This window comes from Neolamprologus brichardi, chromosome 20 (assembly GCF_056152115.1).
Source record: "Neolamprologus brichardi isolate AB-2024 chromosome 20, ASM5615211v1, whole genome shotgun sequence".
Taxonomy (NCBI): Eukaryota; Metazoa; Chordata; class Actinopteri; order Cichliformes; family Cichlidae; genus Neolamprologus; species Neolamprologus brichardi.
This window is the reverse complement of record NC_142123.1, coordinates 29204597-29228066: the sequence shown is the minus strand read 5'-3', so window position 1 is coordinate 29228066 and position 23470 is coordinate 29204597. Positions and strand designations below refer to the sequence as shown.

The window sequence follows — 23470 nt, the reverse complement described above, 5'->3', positions numbered from 1 at the left end:
GTATAAAGAATATGGAAAGGAGAGAACAGCGGTGGGTGCCAGGGTGTATACTGGTCTGTTGATATAAGAAGCAGATGTGAAATATGCAGACATACGAGGAAAAAAAGTGCTGGTCTGCACAGATGTAGATGATACCTACAGGCAGAAATAAGACAAGTACTGCCCAGAAAGAAAACAGTAACTGAAGGTCTGCCCACTTTGAAGTCATTAATTCCTCATATCATTCATTTGTCAAGCAAAGAAGTCCAAAAACTACTCAAACGAGATAAGTTTGCTTATTCCCATATAATGAATTCAACACATTGAGTTTATTTTGACTAGACAAAATAAACCATTAATTAAAAATCAGCCAGTGAAAGCGATAATGTCCAGATAAAGCCCCACGTGAATTCAAACTGCTAAAGCGGCGCGTTTCTCCTAGCTGTTCTGGGACGAGTATTTCACAAACTTATCTAACAAAAAGGAAAACTTAAAAGCACCATCACCGCAAAATCTAAGAAAAACAATCTACGTTATCTTTACCTGCCATAGAAAACCTCCACTCCTCAGCAAAGGTAACAGATCGATATCTCCAACGTCCGATAGGCAGCAGGTGGTGAAAGTTTTAGTCCCAAAGTGAACTGAACTTGCTGTATAACTTAAGTTTTTCTAGTTCCTGAAATAATTCAGAGTTTCAGGGTGACGCTGTTAATATGACACACGGCTGGAGTGTGACAAAGCTGAGAGCCTCCCTCTCTTTACTACAGCAGACACACAGACAGAAATAATCAACCCCACCCCATCTACTCATTCTCACCCAACAAGCTCACACACATCCAGGCTGACTCATGCAAACTCACACTTAAACTCGTCTTTTTCCCCCTGAGCAGTGGATTGATTTTTCATCAGACAAGCTGAGGTTTCGCCATCGAACTAAACGGGCAAATTACAGAATAGCTGCGTCTTCGTGCCTAAGCTCAACTCCACAGCTTGATTTAGAACTTAATTTGAACTTTGACCCCACCAGAGCAGAAGGTCAAATGAGGGAGTTGAGTTTGGTTTCTTTCCAAAGTGCTGACCAGGGGGAGGAAAAGGAAGTAAATCTGTCAACATTGCCATCGGCACACTTTTAAACCTACGTTCACGGCTCCCTGTTGTTCAGTCTGGATCAGTTTTAGGGGGGAAAAAAACCAGATAATGATGAAGGAGACAGGAAATCAAAAACAAAAAAACAAAGATATTCAGGTATCGCACATTTTCCCAATTCTTTTTGTCATGTTTTAAAGTTGAGAAGTTTTCAAAGGGACGATCCCCTATGTTTATATGTCAAAGCCATGAGATCACTAGATGGCTCCTGTGAGTGCTCAGACTGGTGAACCACATGTACAAGGTATCCTGTTACTCCCGAGAAACATCTGCGTGAAAAAAATAACCCGGATTACGTCACAGTGACATCAGCCGGTTTCACTCAACTCAAGTCTGAAGACGCATTTAAAACAAAGTCTGCAGCAGTCAAGTGTTTACAGTAATTTTGCTAGTCAGTTTCAGTCTGTCGCTTTAGAAGAAAAGTGACAAATATTTGAGAAACTGTTTAGGAATTTCTGCTTGTTTTTATCTCACAGCATGAATTCTGGCCTGTTAAAACACGACTTGTGTCCAAACTAATTAACTATTTTTGGCAGCTCCCTTTTCACAAAGGACGGCCACAGCGGGTAGCATGTTTGGTTTGGCAGATTTTTACGTCTCATGCCCTTCCTGACACAACCCCAAAGGGATTTGGGTCTGCCTGGAATCAAACCAGGGATCTTTGGCTTGTTTAAACCACTTCACTGTGGAGCCATTCCTTCTTAACTGATTAATTAATTAAAGGTAATCTGCAGATGAATAGGTGGCGCACTGGTGCAGTGTTTAGTACTGTCTCACAAGAAACCCTGGGTTCAAATCCACTGGCTAGCTGAGGCTTTCTATGTGGATCTTTGTGGGTTTTCTCCAGATACTTTAACTTCCTCCCACAGTCCAAAGTCAGGTTAGTTAGTGGGCTTAAGTTAATTGGTTATTCTAAATTGGCTGTAGGTGTGAATCAATGTCTTTCACTCTGTGTTAGACTGGCAGCGTGTCACCCTGTTTCAGCTGTGGTACAGCTAAACTTGACAAACAGTTAAGAAAATAAATGGATGGAATCTGTGGATTAACAGCTATGACGTGCTACTTTTTTTGTGTCAGTTTTTTGTTTGTTGTTTCAAATCAACGAGTCCTCTGTTTGGCCTCTTAGGAGGAAAAAAAAAATCCCTGGTTCATTTTTTTTTTTAAAGGTTTGAACTGCTGACATTTAGTGACCAAACAAATTATTAATAGTGTGCAATGAACAGTCATTACTTGTAGCCCTAGTTTGGTGCGGTATGTGTAGGAGGGTGAAGCCTTGTGTGGGCTTGTAGTGTAACAGCATGTGAGATTTACAGCCTAAATTTCCTGTTACAGTCTGTTGCGCTGACCACCAACACTCAGCCCACTACTCTCTGTTCTGTTGTCATTCAGGTTAATCTGAGATGAGCCATGTTTAAATCCCCCACAATTAGCCAGCTCGCAAAAAAAATTTAAGACCCCTGAGGCTCGGGTGGGGTGGGGGGCACAAGAGAGGCAAGGGTAGACTTTGGTGAGGATTGGGTGGTCAAGTGGGTAGATCACAATACACAAACTCCACCTCTTTTTCTCTCACAACTTCAAAACAAGGCGACCTGTTGAATCTTTATCATCTCCGCCACCCCCCGCTGTCAGCGTTAATCAGGGGGAGGCTATATTTAAGAGTGGATAGCAGAGATGCAATTACCCAGAAGGATTAGCCCCCCAGTGGCAGTGCCATTGTAGAGGGAGCGGACTTCAGTGGCATTCCCTTGACGCCTACCCTTAGCATTAACCCTTCAATAACTGTAAGCCCCGATTTTATTTCTTTAAATCTTCAAGGCAGTTGCTAAATAAAGAGGACAAAAGGAAGGGAAACGTGAGCATTAAGCTAACAAAGAAAAGCAAGTCAGCGAGAAGAAAAAAAGAAAAGACACGTAAGGAAAAAGAAAAGATTAAAAGACCAATAATTCACTGACGATGCTGCTGGAAGTTCCAGTTTCGTGTCTGGCTTCAATTGAGAGCAAGCATTACATGCTTCCACAGCCATAATAACACACATTAAATTAGAGATTTTTCAAAGCTTATTATCGCCTCTCTAACTAAGCTGTGCTGACTGCCACTCTCAAAGCATTTCATTAAGCAGCGGTTGTTTACATTCTCAAAACACTCACAACCAATAATTAGCAGGATTTGCCTTGAGAAGACTCATCGCATGCAAGGGAGGTGTGGGGGTTGTTTTCCCATCCCATCTCCACACTCTAGGCCTTTTCCTAACGCTTTGAAGCTAGGCTAAATTGGTCAACCGTTTCCATAGGAGCGTCAGTCGGGTAGGTACCCTCTTCCTGTTATTCCCCAGTCCACTGCGATGGTGTTTCCTGACTGGGAACCTCTTGGATGGGATTGAACTGCTGTCCCTAATCCCCCTACACACATAAACTAGTGTTTGCACTTCCTGTGGAGACAATGTATGGACAGAGACACACAAGTCATTGTCCATCTTGTTTGTTTTTGCTGAATGTCCATCACGCTGATTTTCTTTCCACCGAGCCACGTCGACGGGCTTTTGCTTTTTTCCACATTTCACCGTCATCGCATCCATACTTTGAGTCTGTGTGAAAAATTAAGAATCAGCTGATTCTTTACAACCCACCTTCTCCTTTGTGCTCAAAGTGAACGGACCTCAGGAGCTAAAGTTACTTAATCAGTGTGATATTTTTTTGAAATGTGTTCTTCTCCATATTACGTCTTTATATTTTACAGACTATATTAGAAGGTTATTTTGATACAGAAGCTAGATGAATACTCTGATAACAAAATATAGGAAAAATGTGGCCTTTCAATATGCCACAACTTGTTTTGATCCACCACCTTTCCCGCATGGTGATATGATCCTTAAACATTTACCCCAAACACACTTTGATGTTTTCTCCATTGAATTACCAGAAAGTAGATCAAATATCCAAGATGATAATTATTGTTTCTGACATATCCTATTGCATCTGATATTGCTGCTCAGGTTTGCAAATAAAGAACTTTTTTGCTTTAGACTGTGACACATGGGGTGGATGTAAAAGGTATCCAGTTGCAATTTTTAACAGATCTTGAACATGCTTTGAACTTCATGTGGATATCTCCTATACTTATGAAGTAATGAGGGCTTAAAATAGTAAAAAAAAAAAAAAAAAAAATGAAAGGAATTAAAAATGCAAAATTTAAAAGACACCTATGTAGTTTGAATATTTTTAGTTACAAGCCATCATAGTATGAGGATAAAAATGTTCAGGTCTTTATTAAAGACACAAAAGGAATTGTACAAAATCAGGTAGTTCATATAGCTGTGATGGCTAACCACATGGCTATATCTGTTCATATAGCCATTTGGTAGAGACACTCCTTTGGTCATCCATTCATCCATCCAATTACTACCATTGGTCCAGGTCATGTTCCCAAGCCAGTTGAGAGAGACTCTCTAGCGTGTTCTGGGTCTCGTGAGCATGTTCTGGATCTCCCCCAGGGTGACTCATACCCAATAGGACACGCTTGAAATAACTCATCCAGGAGTCACCAGAGACCCCCAAAACACACAGCCAAACCATCTAAACTGACTTCTTCTGATGTGGAGGAGTGCCGACTCTAGTCTACTCTCCAAAACAATCACACCTTGGACTTTCACACTTGACATCTCATTCTTCCAGCCACTACCCTGAGCTAGTGACCAAAGGTGAGGGTAGGAACACAGACTGACACAAACCAAACATGATTTGCCATTTATTTGGAAAGCTGACATCATGAATGAAGTATAAGTGACAGATTACTAAAAAACAGCATGTTAACAAACAGTGATGCAAATGGCACTAGTGGACGTGCCAAATCGCACTTTCATTACTTGTCAAAACAAGTAAAAATTAAAGTGTAAAAAAAACGAAACCCAAACAACTAGTTTACAAATTCCAAGTAAAGAAGACTATGCAACAGTTGTGACGGTGGTCTTCCATTTCTCTGGAATTAGCTACATTCATACCTGATATTTCATTGCCAATCTTCAATAGTGGTAGGTGACAAGGGTCTGATGATAAAGACAGCATCAGAGTCTTTCTCTGGAAAGTAGACACAGGCAAAAGATCTGCTGATTGCCTTTTAGATGCAGGCTGCGTGTCTGTTTGAAGAAGACGGAGCTGTTGTAGCTTGCACCGTGGCAGGATCCACGCAACATGTGTTACGCCATTGGAGAGAAATGTCCACATAATTATGGGAATATCACTTTTGAGTAATAACCCAAAACACAGAAGATATTATTGTGTTTAACAGGATAAGCGTGGCGTGCAACGTAACATAAAAGATTACTCTGAAGCAACAAAGATTATGATTTCAGTCTTTCTCAAGGTAGCAAAATCATTTCCAAGACTACTTAAAGTAATAGTGTTCACATCCAAAAGTCAATTGCTGCACCAAAACTGTGAATTAAAAAAGTTATTATTTCACTAAAGCTTTCCACACTTTTTCCTTATTGTTGTGTTGGGTTTAATGACTTCAAGCAGACTGGTCAATCATACAACAAACAGGATCCTAACAAAGATGATTAACAGTGAATCAAAACAAAACGTTTTAATGCAAGAGAGGGCCAGACAGTTTAATCCAGACTGTTCTTATAACTGAGACTTTACTGGATAGCACACCAAATCTCTGGTTTGAACTGTCAAATGTCAAATGTTTCCATTTTCCCAGTTATATAGAGAGTATATGCAATAAATACCTATATTCCTAAGTTCAACTTCCTTAAAACTGAATCTGAAAATACTACAGTGTGATGTTGGCACAGTGTTAAACTGTAGATCAGCGGTCTCCAACCCTTGGACCTTGGATCTGTGGCTGCGGTGTGAAATTTATGGTTTTCAGGGTTTTTATCGTTAGTTTTTTTTAAAATCATTTTTATCGTTACCTTGGTTTCTCTGGGTCTTTTCCCGTCTGTTATGAATAAGTATTTTTTGTACCAGTACTGGTTTCATTTTGTTGTATTTATCCGCGACACCTTAAAGGCTGGTCCGCGGAAATATTGTCGGACATAAACCAGTCCGTGGTGCAAAAAATGTTGGGGACCGCTGGACTAGAAGAACGTGATAAGAAGTTAAAGGTTCAGTTATTTTGACAAAATAATGCAAAAAAGCTCAGATGTTGCAGGGTTGCTATTTCTCACCAATAAGCTCCAGTCAGTGGCTTTTCTTTGTGGAATTCTAGGTTCTTGTCATATCTATGTGGGTCCTCTCCAGGTACTCATACAGTCCAAAGAGATGGATGGGGTTAGATTAACGCCTTTCTCTGTGTTAGCATTGTGTTACACTGGCAACCTGTCCAGGGTGTCCCTGTCTCTAAGCCTATGACAGCTGGGATAGGCTCCAGACTACCCAGTCCAAACTGAAATGGATACATGGAATAAAATAGATGGATAAATAAGTTCAGGACATTTAATTTAATAAAATTTAGGGGGTTTTAGACATGATGTCTTTAAGGCTGCAAAAGTACAAGGTGCTACATTATCCTTACTACTCATCCCATTGCACCATGACATTAATTATTCATGGTGTCAATTCTGTCATAATATTCTGTCAATTTCTGTTCATAATTTTTATGGACAGGATTTCTAGGCGCAGCCAAGTGGCGGAGGGCTTTCGCTTTGGTGGCCTCAGAATCTCATCTCTGATTTTTGCGGATGATGTGGTTCTGTTGGCTTCATCGGGTGAGGGCCTCCAGCTCGCACTGGAGCGGTTCGCAGCAGAGTGTGAAGCAGTGGGAATGAGGATCAGCACCTCCAAATCTGAGGCCATGATTCTCAGCCGGAAAAAGGGTGGAGTGCCCACTCCGGGTCGGGGATGAGTTCCTGCCCCAAGTGGAGGAGTTCAAGTATCTCGGGGTCTTGTTCGCGAGTGATGGGAGAAGGGAGCCGGAGATCGACAGACGGATTGGGGCTGCAGCTGCAGTAATGCGGACGCTGCACCGGTCCATCGTGGTGAAGAGGGAGCTGAGTGTAAAAGCGAAGCTCTCAATTTACCGGTCGATCTACGTCCCTACCCTCACCTATGGCCACGAGCTGTGGGTAGTGACCGAAAGAACGAGATCGCGGATACAAGCGGCGGAAATGAGCTTCCTCCGAAGGGTGGCTGGGCTCTCCCTCAGAGATAGGGTGAGAAGTTCGGCCATCCGGGAGGGGCTCAGAGTAGAGCCGCTGCTGCTCCACATCGAAAGGAGCCAGCTGAGGTGGTTTGGGCATTTGACAAGGATGCCCCCTGGGCGCCTCCTGGGTGAGGTGTTCTAGGCATGTCCCACCAGGAGGAGGCCCCGGGGCAGACCCAGGACACGCTGGAGAGATTATATCTCTCGGCTGGCCTGGGAACGCCTTGGTGTTCCCCCGGATAAGCTGGAGGAGGTGGCTGGGGAGAGGGAGGTCTGGGCCTCTTTGCTTAGGCTGCTGCCCCCGCGACCCGGCCTCGGATAAAGTGGATGAAGATGGATGGATGGATGGATGGGTTTTAGACATGATGCCTTTAAGGCTGCAAAAGTACAAGGTGCTACATTATCCTTACTACTCATCCCATTGCACCATAACATTAATTATTATCCTCCATAATTTGAGCTTTTTAGAGTTCTCAGTAACACCCAGTAAACCGCACATATCAACAAGTGCCCTGTTGCATGACACTATTGTATGTAAATGTACATCACGAATGATGTAAGCAGGCAGCATTAGCTACACACTGCGTAGCCAAGCCTCGACTAGTATTTCAGTAAGCAATTGTGATTAAGAAACCTTTGCATTGCAGCACAGCATAATTTATGGTTGGCAAAAATCAGTACTGTTTGAGTGGGCCACACTAGTCGATGAAGTAATTTGGAGAGCCAATTACCACTAATTAGTCTGAGAGAGCTAGATAAGATTGTTAGTCACCTAAGTGTAGCTTAGCCAAGCTGTATGAATTTGCTGAGTTTATAGCATTAGCTAATAAGGTCGTCTAGTAAAAGTTGATTTTTACCAACTACATCACAATCTTTATTAACAATAAGTTTGTTTACTACATAAAAATTGCTTTAGCAGTAAAAAAGTAGAAGTATAGTGATTCTGAACAGCATCAGTGTATTCGTCTCTGAATGTAAAGCATGGACTAAAAAGCTAATTACGACCATAGTTTTCCAGTACTAAGCTTCATATTGAAATGTAATTAGGCAACATTTCCTCAGCTCCTGTAATGTTCAATTCACTCTGGAATAACCAAAGCATTTTAGACCACCATTTCAATCAATGGTCTCTCCTTACTTCATAGAGTAAACTTTCCAAGAACCTAACGTTTATATAGCTGAGGTCACATCCTTTGACATCTTTTTCAAGACTTTAATGTCTAAATTACAATACAAGCTGTGAAGAATATTGATGAACATAATGTATGTTGTGTCCAGAGATAAATCACCAGCAGCAGCTCTCTATTGAAGATACTGGAAGAAGCTGCATGACGTGAAAAAAGGCAAAGGGAAAACTGATAAATATACACAGCCATTTTTCCCCATTTTCTAACATTAACTGGAAATTCCTAAAAGACCCAATGAAACCAGAGAAATGAGCAGAAGAAGTGGATAGTATGAATGCAGAACAGCTGTTTTAGAGTCCATGCATGCTGAATGAGCTTTCAGAAAAAATTGTGAATCCTCCCAGGCTGAAGATTCAAGAACAATTAGGCAAGTGGTGAGTTGTTAGAGAAAATATGCTGCCTTTTTCAGATGTTGGGTATGTAATGCTGCTCACTAATCATACGATGGTGTCCTGTTATTTAGACATACCGTAGGTTCCTTTTAAGTTATGAGCAGAAGATTTATTGCCTTTATGGCCACAGTTATTGTCAGTACCCGCTTTATTTAGCTTGGTTCTTTCATCAATGTCAAAAGAGTGACTCTCTTGGAGTATTAACTTTGTTTGCTTCTCTTTTTCGTCTTTCTTCATTGGTTTGCCTTAGGTGTTTGTTTTCAGTGTTTCGAGATACTTTTTAAAAAAAATGTCATTATATACACATTGCTGTTCAACACGTCTTCTAGTGAATTAAACAACTCACAAAGATGCATGTGGGCGGATGTGCCTGTTTGGTAATGTTACTATATGTAGTTCAGACTTGTCCTTTACTGAAAGCAAACATTACGGTCCCATAGCAAGACTGCAGTTGTGCCTCTTCCAACAAGAACAAGACTGCTCATTCATACAGCTGACGCACTGAGATTAATGAAAGGAGGGTATGTCTGAAAGGGGCTTATGACACCTAGAACCGAAGCCATTTCTACCAGGAAATAATGCCTAATACCCTTCACCCTAGATCCCCCTCAAAGATACAGAAAGTAGGCATCCAGCCAAATGAACGTGTTTACTTAGCAGCCTCGGCAGGTCCCTGTCAGTGTCGGTTAAGTGTGACTTTTCAACTGAGCAGTTCAGTGGAACAGAAAGCAAGGTCAAATCTGAAGATCCACTGTGTCTGTGCTTATAAAAGAAGAAACATTCGTGACAAAATGAACTGATAGCCGCTAAAAGGAAAAACAGACTGAATGAGTCAGCTGCTAGTAACAAGGTGATTCTGTCTAAGTATATCGCATAAGACTGTGACTAATAAAAATTAATTACCATTAAACATAAGCAAAGGATTGCTCATAAAACATAAAAGAGTGGGAACAAAAGAGGGAAAAGAGAAATTTTTTTATAAAAATGGAAGCCAGCCAGAAACATGAGTGATTAAATGAGATGTAGTCCACATGTCCAAATACAGAGCAACTTTAACTGTGTGCACATTAAACTGACTAAAGAAAAATGGATATTACATCGACATTATTCAGATATTAGGTTTATAGAAATAGAAAAAAAAGCTGTTGGTGCCAGTTCTCCAGCTGGAGGCATTAACAATTCAAGAAGAAGAAGGTGCAACAAATTAATGCAACTATGAGAGTTTCCAGTCTCTCTAAAATGATGAAAAACAGGGTAAAATACAGCACTGATGTTAGTTTCGTGTAATTATTTCAATAAGGTTCCCATATCATGATGAGTCAGGACAGAGGGAATTCTTCCACTGCATTTAAAATCATTCATACATCTTTTTACGTCTAGACGTTATCAGCAAATCTATTGCCACTTTTCCTAATATTTGGTTTAACTAAGAAGTCCCATTGAGATCAAAATCCCTGTTACAGAAGCCTTCCAAGGGAGCAGTCATATAAACTCACTTCTACTTCTATTCAACAATAAATAAAAGCACGCTTTAGTTTCGATCTTGCTGAGAATTATTTCATGTCCTAGCTGCTTAAAAAAAATGATGCCGTTTACCCGGATCTGTCCAAACCTGGAGCACATTAAAAAGCAACTATTTGGAAGAGAGTAGCTGGAGACACAAGGGTACAGAGAGAAGCTGAAAGTTCACACAATGCACGTACAGAAACCGAGGGGGATCCAGCTGACTTAAACATTTCCTCATCCTTTGTGCTTCTGTCAATTTCCACTTTCTACACATTATCCCTGTGCCTCCAGCTGTTTGGACTGGGAGGGGCCCGTTGGCAAAGCAACCCACGCCTTGCGAGTCATCTTGTCTGGTCATGTCAATCCTGAAGGAGGGAGGGAGGGAAATAAAGGGGACCGGTGGGATAGAAGCGAAGGAGGAGGGGGATAATAAACTCCTCTCAGTCTGTACCTCAATCCAGCAAGCAAGCTCAGACTAGCAGGGAGCGCTAACCAGCACGCACTACCGTATCCCACCACCTCAATTGAGAACCCACTCTGTAACATTATCTTTCAGACAGACACCTGCAGACGGATTTCAAATCCCTCTGTCTCAAGGAAACAAAAAGTATCCAAACACGCCAGCAAAAACCCCGGAAACACATGTGCTGGGCCATTTAAAATCCTTTTAGAAACCTTTAGGAGCTCTGCTTTTCAACGTGGTGGCACGGCTGAGCTACAGCAGCACAAGCACAGGGTGACACCTGGTGTGATTCCAGTAAATTATGGCCCAGGTGGACTCATTCAAGTCCCAGCCAGTCATGCTGCGACTAGAAGTGACACAGCCTCGCCAGGGAGCTGATATATAGCAGGAGGAGACTAAAGGCAAGCCTGCCTGGGAATAAAACCGCTGAAAAAGAGCATTACAAGTCCAAGACTCGCTTTCTCTCTCTGTGCATTTGCGCCTGCAGTGTAGCTTGTTGCCAAGCTGCCGACATATCAAAGAGATGATTGGGAGTCATTTCAAAAACTCTTAAAGTGAAATATAAAAGTTTAATGTGTTTTTTTTATTTAGTAAAAACTGCTTTCTTTGATGTGTCTAAATCGGTTTCGTGGGTGGAGTGGGTAAAAGTCGAGGGATATATTTATGCTCAAATTCTTCTGAGAAATGTGGCTCTCGCTAGTCAGACTGAGCTTTGGAGGAGAATAAGCAGCAGCAGATCTGGAGGTCAGGGCGGCCATGAAATGCCCCCTGCTGCTTAAAGCTTGTTACAGACAATAGAAGTTCTACTATTGAGCAACAGCTGTGAGCATGAATAATATCACAACATCTTCCAGTATAACAAAAATGATTTTTCATGATCTGGAAACCACAAAATGTAAAATGACTCACCCTCAATGTTCTTAAGTTAAAGTATACAGTTACCAGAAATGTTAGGAATTGTGACATCTTGGGTATATCCGCTCCTCACTAGAGCAGAAACAGACAGCGTAGGATCGAGGTGCAAGAATAACACCAGTGACTCACTTAAAACAATATTTTCAATGAATGTCTTTCATTTGAAACCATTCACTTGCTACTCATCATACAGCCAACAGGTGGCTTTTATTGGCTTAATTTTAATGTGTCTAGTATATAGAGTACTATATATTTACAAAAGCTGTTTTTATTGTGGTACAAGATTGAATCAAACAGATGCAACGCATTTCTTTTGACTTAAGATAAAGTCTGTAGATATTGCACACTTTGCAGGTAGTTTCTTCCACTTTTTCCATTAAGCACATTTAAGTCTTTCAATATAATGAACTCTTGTTAATACACCCATAGAGAGAAATTGAGCAATCTTTCGAATATCAGTTAAATTTTTGACCTTTTTTCTTTGATTTACACTTTGAAAGTGGAATTATTACATATTAGCAGTAAAACAGAAATACAATTCAAGTTCACTTATTGACTGTAGAGTTTATCTCTGCTTTATTCACGAACAGGAGTTAATATGGGTGTAGTACTGTATACACTGTACAGACTTCAAAAACCCCTCAAAGCAAAGTGTCTTGATGCATGCTGAATCATCCAGGTAAGTAAATCCCAAAAGGTTGATTCTGTTGATCTGGATGTAGCGCTTTCAGTGGGAAAAACGTTTCGTCACTCATCCAAGTGATCACTTCAGCCTCAGCTGACTGCAGGTTTCCCCAATCTTATAAACAGTACATTGCACAATGACTGAAACTAGCACCACTGAAGCAACAATGGGCTGGGAGGTCAGTTGATAATTAATATGCAAATTCTCATTGATCCACCACTACTGATCAAGGTCCATTGATCAAAGACCGCTGATCAATGGCCATGAGTACCATTCACAGAGAGTTGGGGAATGGCTGCAATCACAGCATTACTGAAAGATGATAAAAGATGTACCCTTAGGCCCCCTCCTCGATTCAGAAATGGTCTTTCCCTTTTCACGTAAATGGCCTCCTTGAGTCCGCGCTCAAACCAGCGTTCCTCTGATGAGGCTGTGGTCTTTGATCAATGGGCCTTGATCAGTAGTGGTTGATCAATGGTCATGAGAATTTGCATATTAATGATCAAGGAACTGACCTCCCAGCCCATTGTATATTCAGTGGTGCTAGTTTCAGTCATTGTGCAATGTACTGTTTATAAGATTGGTGAAACCTGCAGTCAGCTGAGACACTAATAAGCAAAATACCAAATTAACACAAAAAACTTTAATTCATCTTCAAAAAAAGAAAAGAAAAGAAAAAAACAAAACAAAAAACCCATCAGATTATAGATTCAGTGATTTCAAATTTCATTAGTCTGTTTGCACAATTAACTGCACAGCAAGCCATATTTTTTTAACTGCTGTATTAAAAGGACTCAAAGTCACAAAGACTACAAACAAACATGGTCAAAGGGTCCTGCAAATCAAATTAACCTAAAGTGACAAAGCAGAGAGCGACTGGAAACCATTTAACAGTCTGTGCTATTAAAAAAATAAAAAAATCTATTAGCTGCTAGTAAGCATAGAAACAAACAAATATATTCTAGGCTGTAACTACACAGGTTTGATTTGCTTTTGGAGAGGCGCATCGGAGGAACTGCAGTGTGAGCACTTGTGTTGGATTCATTTTTTAGTCCATCACTTGAAAATATACAAATAATTGAATTATTTTTAAGTTTATATGAAGAAGTTTAGTAACATCTAAATGTTTAATGGAGCTTAGCTATCTGAAGAAGGTGATAACTGTTTGAAACAATGTAAATAAAAGCCTCTGTGTTACCTAAAAAGACTGTACACCTTGTATCTGCCGTCAGCCTTGCTCTCCTCCCGTCTGTCCCAGTCTGCACTGGGATACAAGCCCTTCTATAATCTCCTTACATAATAACGTCGAGCCTGACCCTGACCAAGGAGAAAGCCTCCTGCCTCAATTACAACTCGGCACACAAATCCTAAAAACAGGACAGACTTTGTCATGCAAGAGGGGCCAGACAGTCTGAAGTGATTTTGTCTTTAAGGAAAAGTAGATTTTGGAGACTTATGTGGGGAGAAAGGAAAGAGACAGTGTGAATAGTTCAGGTTAAGCACTTTGTATCTTTCTTCTTTCCCCCCACTTCATTATTCTCAGTTGCCATGGAGAAAAACTATATATAACTCGTCTCTCTATCTCTCTCTCCAGAGGCCTGCCTGAATTCAAAATCTTTTCTCCGTGTCATCTTCCTTTTCCATTGTTTCCACAGAGAGGACAGTAGGAGACAACATCTCATTTCAATAGGAAATCTGTCTAATGCCCAGCTTTAGCGGCAGGAGGGAGACGTCAGGGCAGAGCAGACAAACCAAAACAAACCAGAGTCAGCGAGTGACCAGCCAGACACTATGGCGGTTTCCCTTGGTCTTCTGGCCAGACTCCCATTTTCAGAAACCAGTGGCTTCAAAGGAATAATTCATTTCACAGTCTGGTGGCCAGACACAGAGCCCCAAGACTCACGCCACTTTTAACACCTAAAGAAGAAGAAAAGCAGATTTCCCACTCTGCTTCGCCTTTCGCAGTACTGTACCACAACAGCATTTTGTCAGGCTAAATCTAATTAAATTCAAACACTCAGGCCAAGAGGAGTTAGTCAGGGTTTGTGCCTTTTCATTACGAAGTTTTTTAATTTGTAGTTTAAGACATTGGACATGTCTTACAAATCACATCCCGTGTAGCTTCGCTCAGAATGTCACGCAAAAGCTTTTACTTCTCTGACATCTGTATTAAAATCCCACCAGGTTAACTTTGGTTAAGGTTAGGCGCAAAAATTATTTGTTTCAGGTTGAGGAATGTTCATGGTCTGAGTTAAAATAAGTCCTTGTTAAAGATGGGGAAACGTGTGGTGGTTAAAATTACCGGTTTGTTAATGTTAGAGGACCTTCGTCATCATGGTTAAAATAATAGCTTCTTGGTTAAGGTTAGAAGAAAAAATAAACCATTATCATTATGGTTTAAAGAAACCCATCTGACTGTCAGAAGGAAGTGGAATGCAAACAGCGGTCTCTATGTCCAAGTCAGGCTTTTTGGTGATTCAGCCATCCGCCCCAAGTACTTTACTGTGAGTGTAGCATGGAACTGGCAAGACCTGGCACCACTCCTGTCCAGCTGTCTATTATAGAACTACATCAACACAAGTGGATGGCTACCTTTGCTCTGTACACCTGCCAGCATCTGTAAGGCTCAGTCATCAACTCCATGCACAATCTATACAGTAAATAAAGAGTCAATTGTCGCCATCTTGCTCCACATTCATAGGATAGCGATATGCCAGGCTACAGCTACATGTACGCAGTCTCAAGTCTGTTTTCTTTGTGCAGATATAAACCCACATATGGAGTTTTCAAAAAGTTTTACCTCGACAGGAGTTTTTCCAAAACGCCATCTTCAGTAATCTTCAGTATTCACTTTTCATTGAAAGGCCAAAATGCACATAAATAGCTATGTACAGCAAAATACCTTCATAAATGTGGTTATAGCGTTCATTACAAGTTAAATCTGGGCCTTTTTGACTCTACTAGGACCACACATTTTAAAATAAGAATTGTGTTGAACGCAGTAGGATAAGAAACCAGTAACTTTATTAGTGTTTACTGAGGTCATATTTAAGGAAACAAGGGCTAATTTTGACTATTTCTTTTTGGAACCAGAGTACTCGCCCCCTGCTGGACATAAGAAATAATGCAGGTATATGGCATTTTGGTATCTTTCATCATTTTGTTTTTTCCTCATTAAACTCCAAGACAAAAATTTAATAAGCACATTATATATATAACATCAACCTGCTGATGACTTTAAATTTACTCACAAATGTACACGGGTGTAAAACCAGGTGACATGGATGCATAACGCTGAAGGTAATAAATAATAGTAAGCTTGTTAGACTTCATGAAAATATTGTAAAAACCTAACATTACAAACATATTGTGATGGCTACTGTTAGCTAAACCAAAACACCTCAATATAGTCTCATAGTAACCTGATTAATTTTTGTGTCTGCGGACATGATTTTCCATCACTGTTTCTGACTCGGCTGTTGGACGATGTGGCAGTAGTGTGGATCTTTTCTTCTATCACGCTGGAAACCAGGATTTTTACGCTTGAATTGCTTGAAATAATTTTAATTGTGTTATTATCATTTAACTGCTTAAAACTAACTGGTGGCCAGTTCAGAGCTTGTATGGACTTTGTGCTAAAGTCCAATTAATGTAAGGAATAAATAATATGATGCTTTGCATTCACACATAGACATTACCAGGAGGATCTGCAGTTTGGGTATAAAAACTGCATTCCCTGCAGCCTGTCCTTGCAGACATAGACCTTGCCCCAGTTAGTTAACGGATTTACACCAATAATCATTTTTATACCATCTCACTGCAAGTGAAATGTGTCCATGCACAGACTTTCAAGCCTTAAGGATCTTACCTTAGAGGCCCTCCGCCGCTCAGGACACTCGGGATGTTGGCACACCACCCCATCGTCCTCCTGGACGGGCTTCTCATCTGAAACAGAACACACGGGTCAGTTTGACTTCCCTCTGAACCACTAAAAACACCAAACCAGCCACCCAACCAGCAGCACGTCCATTAACACACCTTTCTTGGTAAAGTTTTAAAAACGTACTGCAGACAGCGAGACTAAAAGTCGCTGCCTGTGTTTACATAAGGATGGAGCGACTACGAGCACAAGAAACACACAGTAATAGAGACCTAGAAGCCACGTGATAAAAAAAATGGAAGAAAGAAGAAAGAAAAAAGAAAAAGAGAACTTCAGCTATAGAGATTTCATGAAGGGAAGGTAAACAGAGGGAAGAGGGTGGGGTGTGTTTTTGGGAGGAGATCAGAGAGAAATGACAAGAACAGACAGGAAGAAAATGGAGCAAATGAGAGGAAGCCCCAATCTGGGTTTTGTACGAAAGTGCACTCATCATGGGCAAGCTTGCAGCACTCTGCTGCACAATAACAAATCACTGTTGTCAAATAAACTTCTAACATCTACTTACTAGCTGGCTATCGCTACACCGGGAGGGCACGATAAAAGGCAGTGTTTACATCTACATCTCCTACATGTACACACACGATAAAAATATCATAACAGAGGCTCTGAGCACACCAATATTTATCTGACCGTTTAATGGGAAAAGCAGAGAACACATGTGAAGAAAGGAGAAAGTAAAAGCCGGGAGGGTAAAACAGAAGGAGCCTCGCGCCAAAGGATCTGCAGTTTCCACGCATGACAGGACTTTTTAGTACAACTTTCACTAATAATCTAGTCTCTATTTTCGCACCAATAAAATAACATTAAACAGAGGAGGACTGGTGCTAGGAAATGAAGTCACTTAGTGGTTGAACTGAAGGTCAAATTTAAAACACCAATTTGTCATCACAGAAACGAGGCCCTGCTCACAGCCCGCAGACAGAAACGAGTCACCTTGAGTCATCCACTTGGCCGCAGCTGCAATCACAGGTAAAGGATGCTGGTGAGCAAGACGGAAAAACATTGTAATTGGTGCATAGCACTGAGCCAGAGGTTTCCCAGCTGTGATGGGAAGGGTCAACCTGTGTGCAGTCAAGTTACTCAACAGTGGACTCGGGGTTTAGAGTCATGTTAGCAGCTCGGTGAGACTGTCCCAAGGTCCTCAGGATAAAATGCTCATGTCTATAGGTCATATTTATATGTTCAGTTCACATATAGCACGCAAAGCCCTGATAAGAAAAACTTAATTTTTATAAGTATCTGGTCAGAAAACAATTTTTAATATATTGTAATAGGTTTTTGTGATTATTTTTTTTCAGCAGAGCAACAAAACGTCCCTACCAGAAATGCACTTTGTGCCTCAACTTTTTCCCCTCTTGGATGCCCAATAGGGGTCAACCTTGTTTCTCTTATAGGAACACAGCAGTTTCTGTCATATTTCTGGCCTGCTTCCAGAACAAAAGGTGATCACCTTAGAAGGGATATCCTTGGAAAACCCCCAAAACTATTCTAATGGTCATCTGTGATAGATACCAAGCTGTCTTGTTATTAAAGGTACAAGGGAGGTCCTCACATGTCATGTTTAAGGGGCAAAGAGTTAAAAACTTGAGCAACAAGGACATACATACTGTACATTACATACTGTAATGTAGATCTGACACAAATATGTACAAAAAAATTCATGATATTCTATTAAAAACATTGCTGAGATGCTCTAAAGCTAAAATCATCCATTTTAACCCTAAACAAAGTCAGGGTGTCAGTAATGAGCAGAGATGGGCAGTAACGCGTTACTGTAATCCGATTACTTTTTTCAAGTAACGAGTAAAGTAAGGGATTACTATTGCAAAAACGGTAATTAGATTACTGTTACTCTCCCATAGGAACGCTGCGTTGCTGCGTTACTGCGTTACTAAAACCGTGATTTTTTTGCGAGAATGTCTCATGACAGTGACGTAAGCAAGTGCGACGTTCGTGGCAACAGCTGTGTGCAGATCAACAATGGATAATATATCGAGTGCAGGAGAGAGTATGAGCGTGCTTAAAGATCTATCGCTTTATCACCTATTCAGGTTGTAAATCGTGTTTTTAAAAAGTAACTAAGTAACTAAGTAATTAATTACTTTTGAAAATAAGTAATCAGTAAAGTAACAGGATTACTTTTTTGGGGAAGTAATCAGTAATTAGTTACTGATTACTTTTTTCGAGTAACTTGACCAACACTGGTAATGAAACATGAAGATTGGCCTGCTGGGGACACCAAATGTGTGTAAAAAAATTGTGCCAGTACACCTAAACTGTTGAAATTACGTGTTTAGACGGTAAACAACAGTAAACAACTAATCTAAACAACAGTTTAGATGTTGAAGTGACCCAAACACCTTCACTACCCTTAAAGCCGTTTAAAGTGATAGAGCAGAGGCCCAGCCTGTTTTGTAAAGCTTCCACCACCTTCTGGGAAAAAAAGAAGAAAACGGGCCTCTCCTGTGTGTCTGCTGTGCTGGGAGCAGGCCGAGACGCGCTCTCAGCTCTGACAGTGGCCTCTGCCAGCGGGCCTCAGGTTAATGTTTCCCTCGGGGTTTACAAGCAGCAGGCTACAGAGGGAGCCTCCAGCTTTTATGGAGAGTTTCCCAAAGAGGAAGAGCAGTCTCTACCACAGCGAGAGTTTGCAGTCGTCCACAAAACAAATGTTACTTGGCTTATCGGTGTGATCTCAGATGTCATTGCAGGGAGGCGAAGCAGTAAACACAAAATCCAAAGTGGACCTAAACATTTGGACACTGGTTATGGTTTAAAAAATAAATCAATAAATAAAAATAAACTTGGTTGTCCAACCACAACTTAAGGGAAAGGGTCTATACACAACATTTCCTCTGCATGGAGTTTAACGTCATACTCAAGATCTTTTTGCAGCCTGTAAATGTATTCTTCGTGGTTTAACCGTGCCAGTTGCAAAAGTGGTTTTTTTGGCCACATTTTCCAGCTCCACCAATGAGAAAGATCCGAAAAACAAAAGGCCACTGTATTTTTTGTGGTCAGCATCCATAAGCATACTGAAACCATTTTCACACATGAACTACAGCCAGGCAAATCAGGTGTGCTGGTGTACTGTCCAAAAGTAATCTTTCATCACATTTATCATAAAACAAACTATCTGCATGAGTCAAATTCTCACTTTTGGATGCACATTTGGTTTAGGCAAAGGACACACATTCACTTTGTAGGCATCACGACAATAACCCGGGCTACTCTACAATGGTATAGCGAGCATGACACACACCTTGTACGTGTGTGCTGCCAGGTTAAAGACAGCTATTTGAGTTTTCCCATGTACATGTGTGAAAGCAGCGAGACAGTGAGGGCTTCACTCTCAGTTTCTAGACATAAAGTTGGTCGGTGTAAGGAAACAATTTAATACTCGTGACTTATGTAGCGCTATCCACATGTATAACGCTAACTGCTAATTGTGCAGTGGTGCAGCTGCATACGTGCACCTCACAGGAGGAAAGGAAGGAAGGAAGGAGAGAGACACATGGAAGTCTCCCCTTCCTAGCATGAAGAAAAATTCAAGTATATACACTGGTGGTGACACACCGAATTATATTAAGCTTGTTTACATGCAGAGATAAATGAAAAGAACTACAATTTCTTTACATTTTGCTTACAAGGAGCTAGACATTCTTGTATTGTACAGCACGTGGCAAAAGTATCATTTGTTCCCATTTATTTAGCTGACTCAATTAAAAATGCCAAAGATAAAGCAGTTTGTCAGATAAAAAAATAGCATTTTTGCACCAACAAGGTTATTTCCAAAGAGCTATTAGCCAAAAAACCTGCCATATCTTACCATGTCATTCAGCATGTCCTTAGAAATAAAGGAAATTAGACAAGTTGGGGAGAAAAGACGAAGTAGCAGGCCTAAAAAAACACTATAGCAGATGAACTCTTAACTGTAAATCATGTCAAAAGAAACCAAGGAAAGAATTCCACAAAGAGCCGACACAGGACCTGGGAAAAGTTAAGAAGGAAAATAAACCAGGATAACTAGAACTGGAACTGTTCTAGAACTGGAGTCTAATCATTGCATAAATCCTGTTGACACAGATTTGATCCAAATTTGAAATGTTAATAAAGAAATGTGCAGAAATGTTAGCAAAGCTGCGATGAAAGGTACGTTTCTTGATTTTACACAATGCAACTGGCCAACGGTAACACTGCCACAACAAAAGGAACACAACACATGAATGCAGCTTGATGGATGGCTTTCTCTCGCCTTGATTTCGACCCACAACATAGCATTTCAGTGCTAAGCTCTCCTCTCCTTAGCCCTCTTCCTCATGACCATCCTTCCTTTTATCGTATAATCACACCATTATGTGCCAAACCTCCATCTTCTCTCCTACTTGCTCATATCTTGCTGACTCTCCCTCTTTCTCTCTCTGATGAACTGGAATTTCTGAACTCAGCACTGCTGATTAAGCCAAAAGCAAACACGAGCGCACACCATACACGCACACACGTGACAGCAGACAATGAGCTCGCACACTAAAGAGACAGGGGTGCATCCCATCCGCGCAGCTCTCCGCCGGCCTGCTCACCGCAGAGAGACAATGCCCGAGGCAAAGAAACATTAGGTATCCAAACCAGCCCCATAAATAAGCCCAAAGCAGCCGAGGCCAGATTTAATCATGCACACTAGTCTGCCTGTCCTTATTCTGTGATGAGAATGATGCATCTATGCATAGGATGTCCCAACACTTCAACAGTCTCTTCACTTCTCCACCAAATGTAGACGCTTGCTACAAGCCAAGGCAAACGTCAGTCTTTCTGTGACATCATATACTGCACACCTCATAATTCTGGACTGCTGTTCAGCCCAATAATAGCAAAATGAATAAAGTCTGAGAATTTATAATTTCCACACTTTATTTATAAAGGAGACGAGATTAACTGAAGGTAAGTATAATCATTGGTTGCAGCCTTTTCACTGGCTCACTGGTTAGGGTTAAAAAAAAAGAACACAATACGTGTTTACTGTGTATGAATCTCCAGGTTGACCCAGTATATCAGCTAATATCTATCTATCTATCTTTTGCAAAACACATTACCATATTACCATTAGCACAATGGGAGCCTACACAACTGCACTGCCACAGGCTGTCACTCTGCCATCTGGTATACCTCTGACTCACACACAGAAATTGATCTCGCAGCAGTGCTGTTCCTGTTTTGCACTGCAGAGCTCGTTAGCCTCTGGTGATGCGAGTATAGATGGAAATGCACAAGATCATTCAAACTAAACCATGTCTGGCTGCTTAGCTTACCCTTCTTGATACTTTTTTTCTCCACAGTGCATGAGAAAATACGCAGTTATGATGAGAATTAAGAGCTGAATTTTGGAATTGTTAGAATAGTTAAAGGTATGGGTACAGATGGGTATGTAGGCATTGTCCAAATCCACTAAAGACCTGCAGGATAGTCTAACATTAAACTCTTATGACATGGAGAAGTGGCTAATACACTGCAGGGAGATACTACACAGTGGATCTGCCAGTTGTAAACACTAACTATATTCATTATAACCTTTAGCTGCACCAATCAGTCAGGTAAATATTAAATATGTCGAACTTTAATGAATGCAGAGGAGTGCAATTCAAAGAACTGGCAAGACAAAGTGAAATGCAATGAAATAAAACAAATTCAATAATAACAACATTGAAATAAAAAGATATTGCTGTAATGTCCACATGCACTCTTTGGCTTTAGCGTAAACTCAAACCCTACTACAGACTGTAAGCTGCTTAGGCTGACTGCTAATATTAGCAGATTATAAACACGCCAGTTAATCCATTCATTGCTTTGGCACTTGTGTTTTGTCTTTTATTCGCAAACAAAAATGCATATCAACTTCCAAGTGTATTCGATTAAACAGAGAAATCCAACCTACTGTCCCAAACAACCTATGAGAGGACCAAGGCTGCTCAGGGAGGAGGGTTTTTTGCTCAGTGACCCCAGCACACCTCAGTTGCAGGATAAAGATTTGGTCTGAGATGAAACTCTCAGCAAGTTCAGCCACCACTCGATCACGCCTCGCTCTGTTCACTAGTCTCTTCTTCACCACGAGGTGGGCAGAGACAGAGCTGGGCGCACGTTTAACCGTAAGCCTTCGGCACAATTTCACAAGGAATCTCAAGAATGCTTCGTGCTGCCTTCTGTTTGGTGCGGTCGCATCATGGTACATGGAGAAAGGGCGAGCTTGTGTTTGCGTTCGCACAGACTTTGGCTCCTCTCTTCATCTTCGCATATTGTTTTTGAGAGACTTGAACGGCCTCCTCTACTCCCACACCCCCTCGTGTAACGCAACACACCCCTCTCTGCCAGGAGATAGCTATGAAAGCACTCCTGGGAGACAAACACAGATGGCAGACAGGTGGATGCCATACGGGCAGGGAAAGCTGGCACAGAGACGGACATATCAGCACCCGTGGCGCAGCAGACAGAAAAGTTGGGCGATTGAAGCCAGAGCTGTGGAGATGAGTCGTTAATAGTTAATGCTATTAGCATAAATTCCATCCATCTTCCAAATTAAGTGTAGATATGAAGTAAATTAAGGAAAGGACGGGTTTAAAAAGTGCAATAGTGCTGCTATAGTGCATATGAGCTATTTTGGTGACTGCTTGACCACATAGTTTATTGATGCAGCACTAAATGATAAGAGCAATATCACCCTCATCTGTATGGCCAAATAAAACTTACGGAGCTGGAACCAGGAGGCAGTTAGCTTTCATTACCATAAAGTTTGGAATCAGGGGGCCAGCCAATCTGGCTCTGTCCAAGTAAAGCAAAACCTCCCTGCAGTCCTTAAAAAAAGAATTAAGACAACAAACAGAAGTTTTGCAGGGAGTTATGTGCTGGGCTGTTTCTCGGTCAGGACCAGTTGCAAGTCTGATTTATCAGGTTGGAGAAAACAGAAACGCTGGTATCAGTCTCTCAGTCTCCCACCTTGGGCCTAATCACTAAACCCTCATAGACTTAATGGAAGTCACAGCTGTAGTGCATTAATGAGGGCTCCACATGGGACATACAATCAGTACAAACCGTGTTTAACAGTTGCCTTTTTAGGACTTTATATTT

At 41.1% G+C, this 23470-nt stretch overlaps 1 protein-coding gene across 2 annotated transcripts in view; it reads right to left on the bottom strand.

The window, feature by feature from the left end:
- The window catches only part of plekhg5b (pleckstrin homology domain containing, family G (with RhoGef domain) member 5b), an 82435-nt gene that overhangs the window by 37678 nt on the left and 21287 nt on the right, over positions 1-23470 (bottom strand). For both annotated transcript variants that reach the window (XM_087834363.1, XM_087834361.1), the window contains exon 2: positions 16286-16362. In XM_087834363.1, the coding sequence (XP_087690489.1) occupies positions 16286-16362 (77 nt within the window). The remainder of the gene's footprint in view (positions 1-16285; positions 16363-23470) is intronic.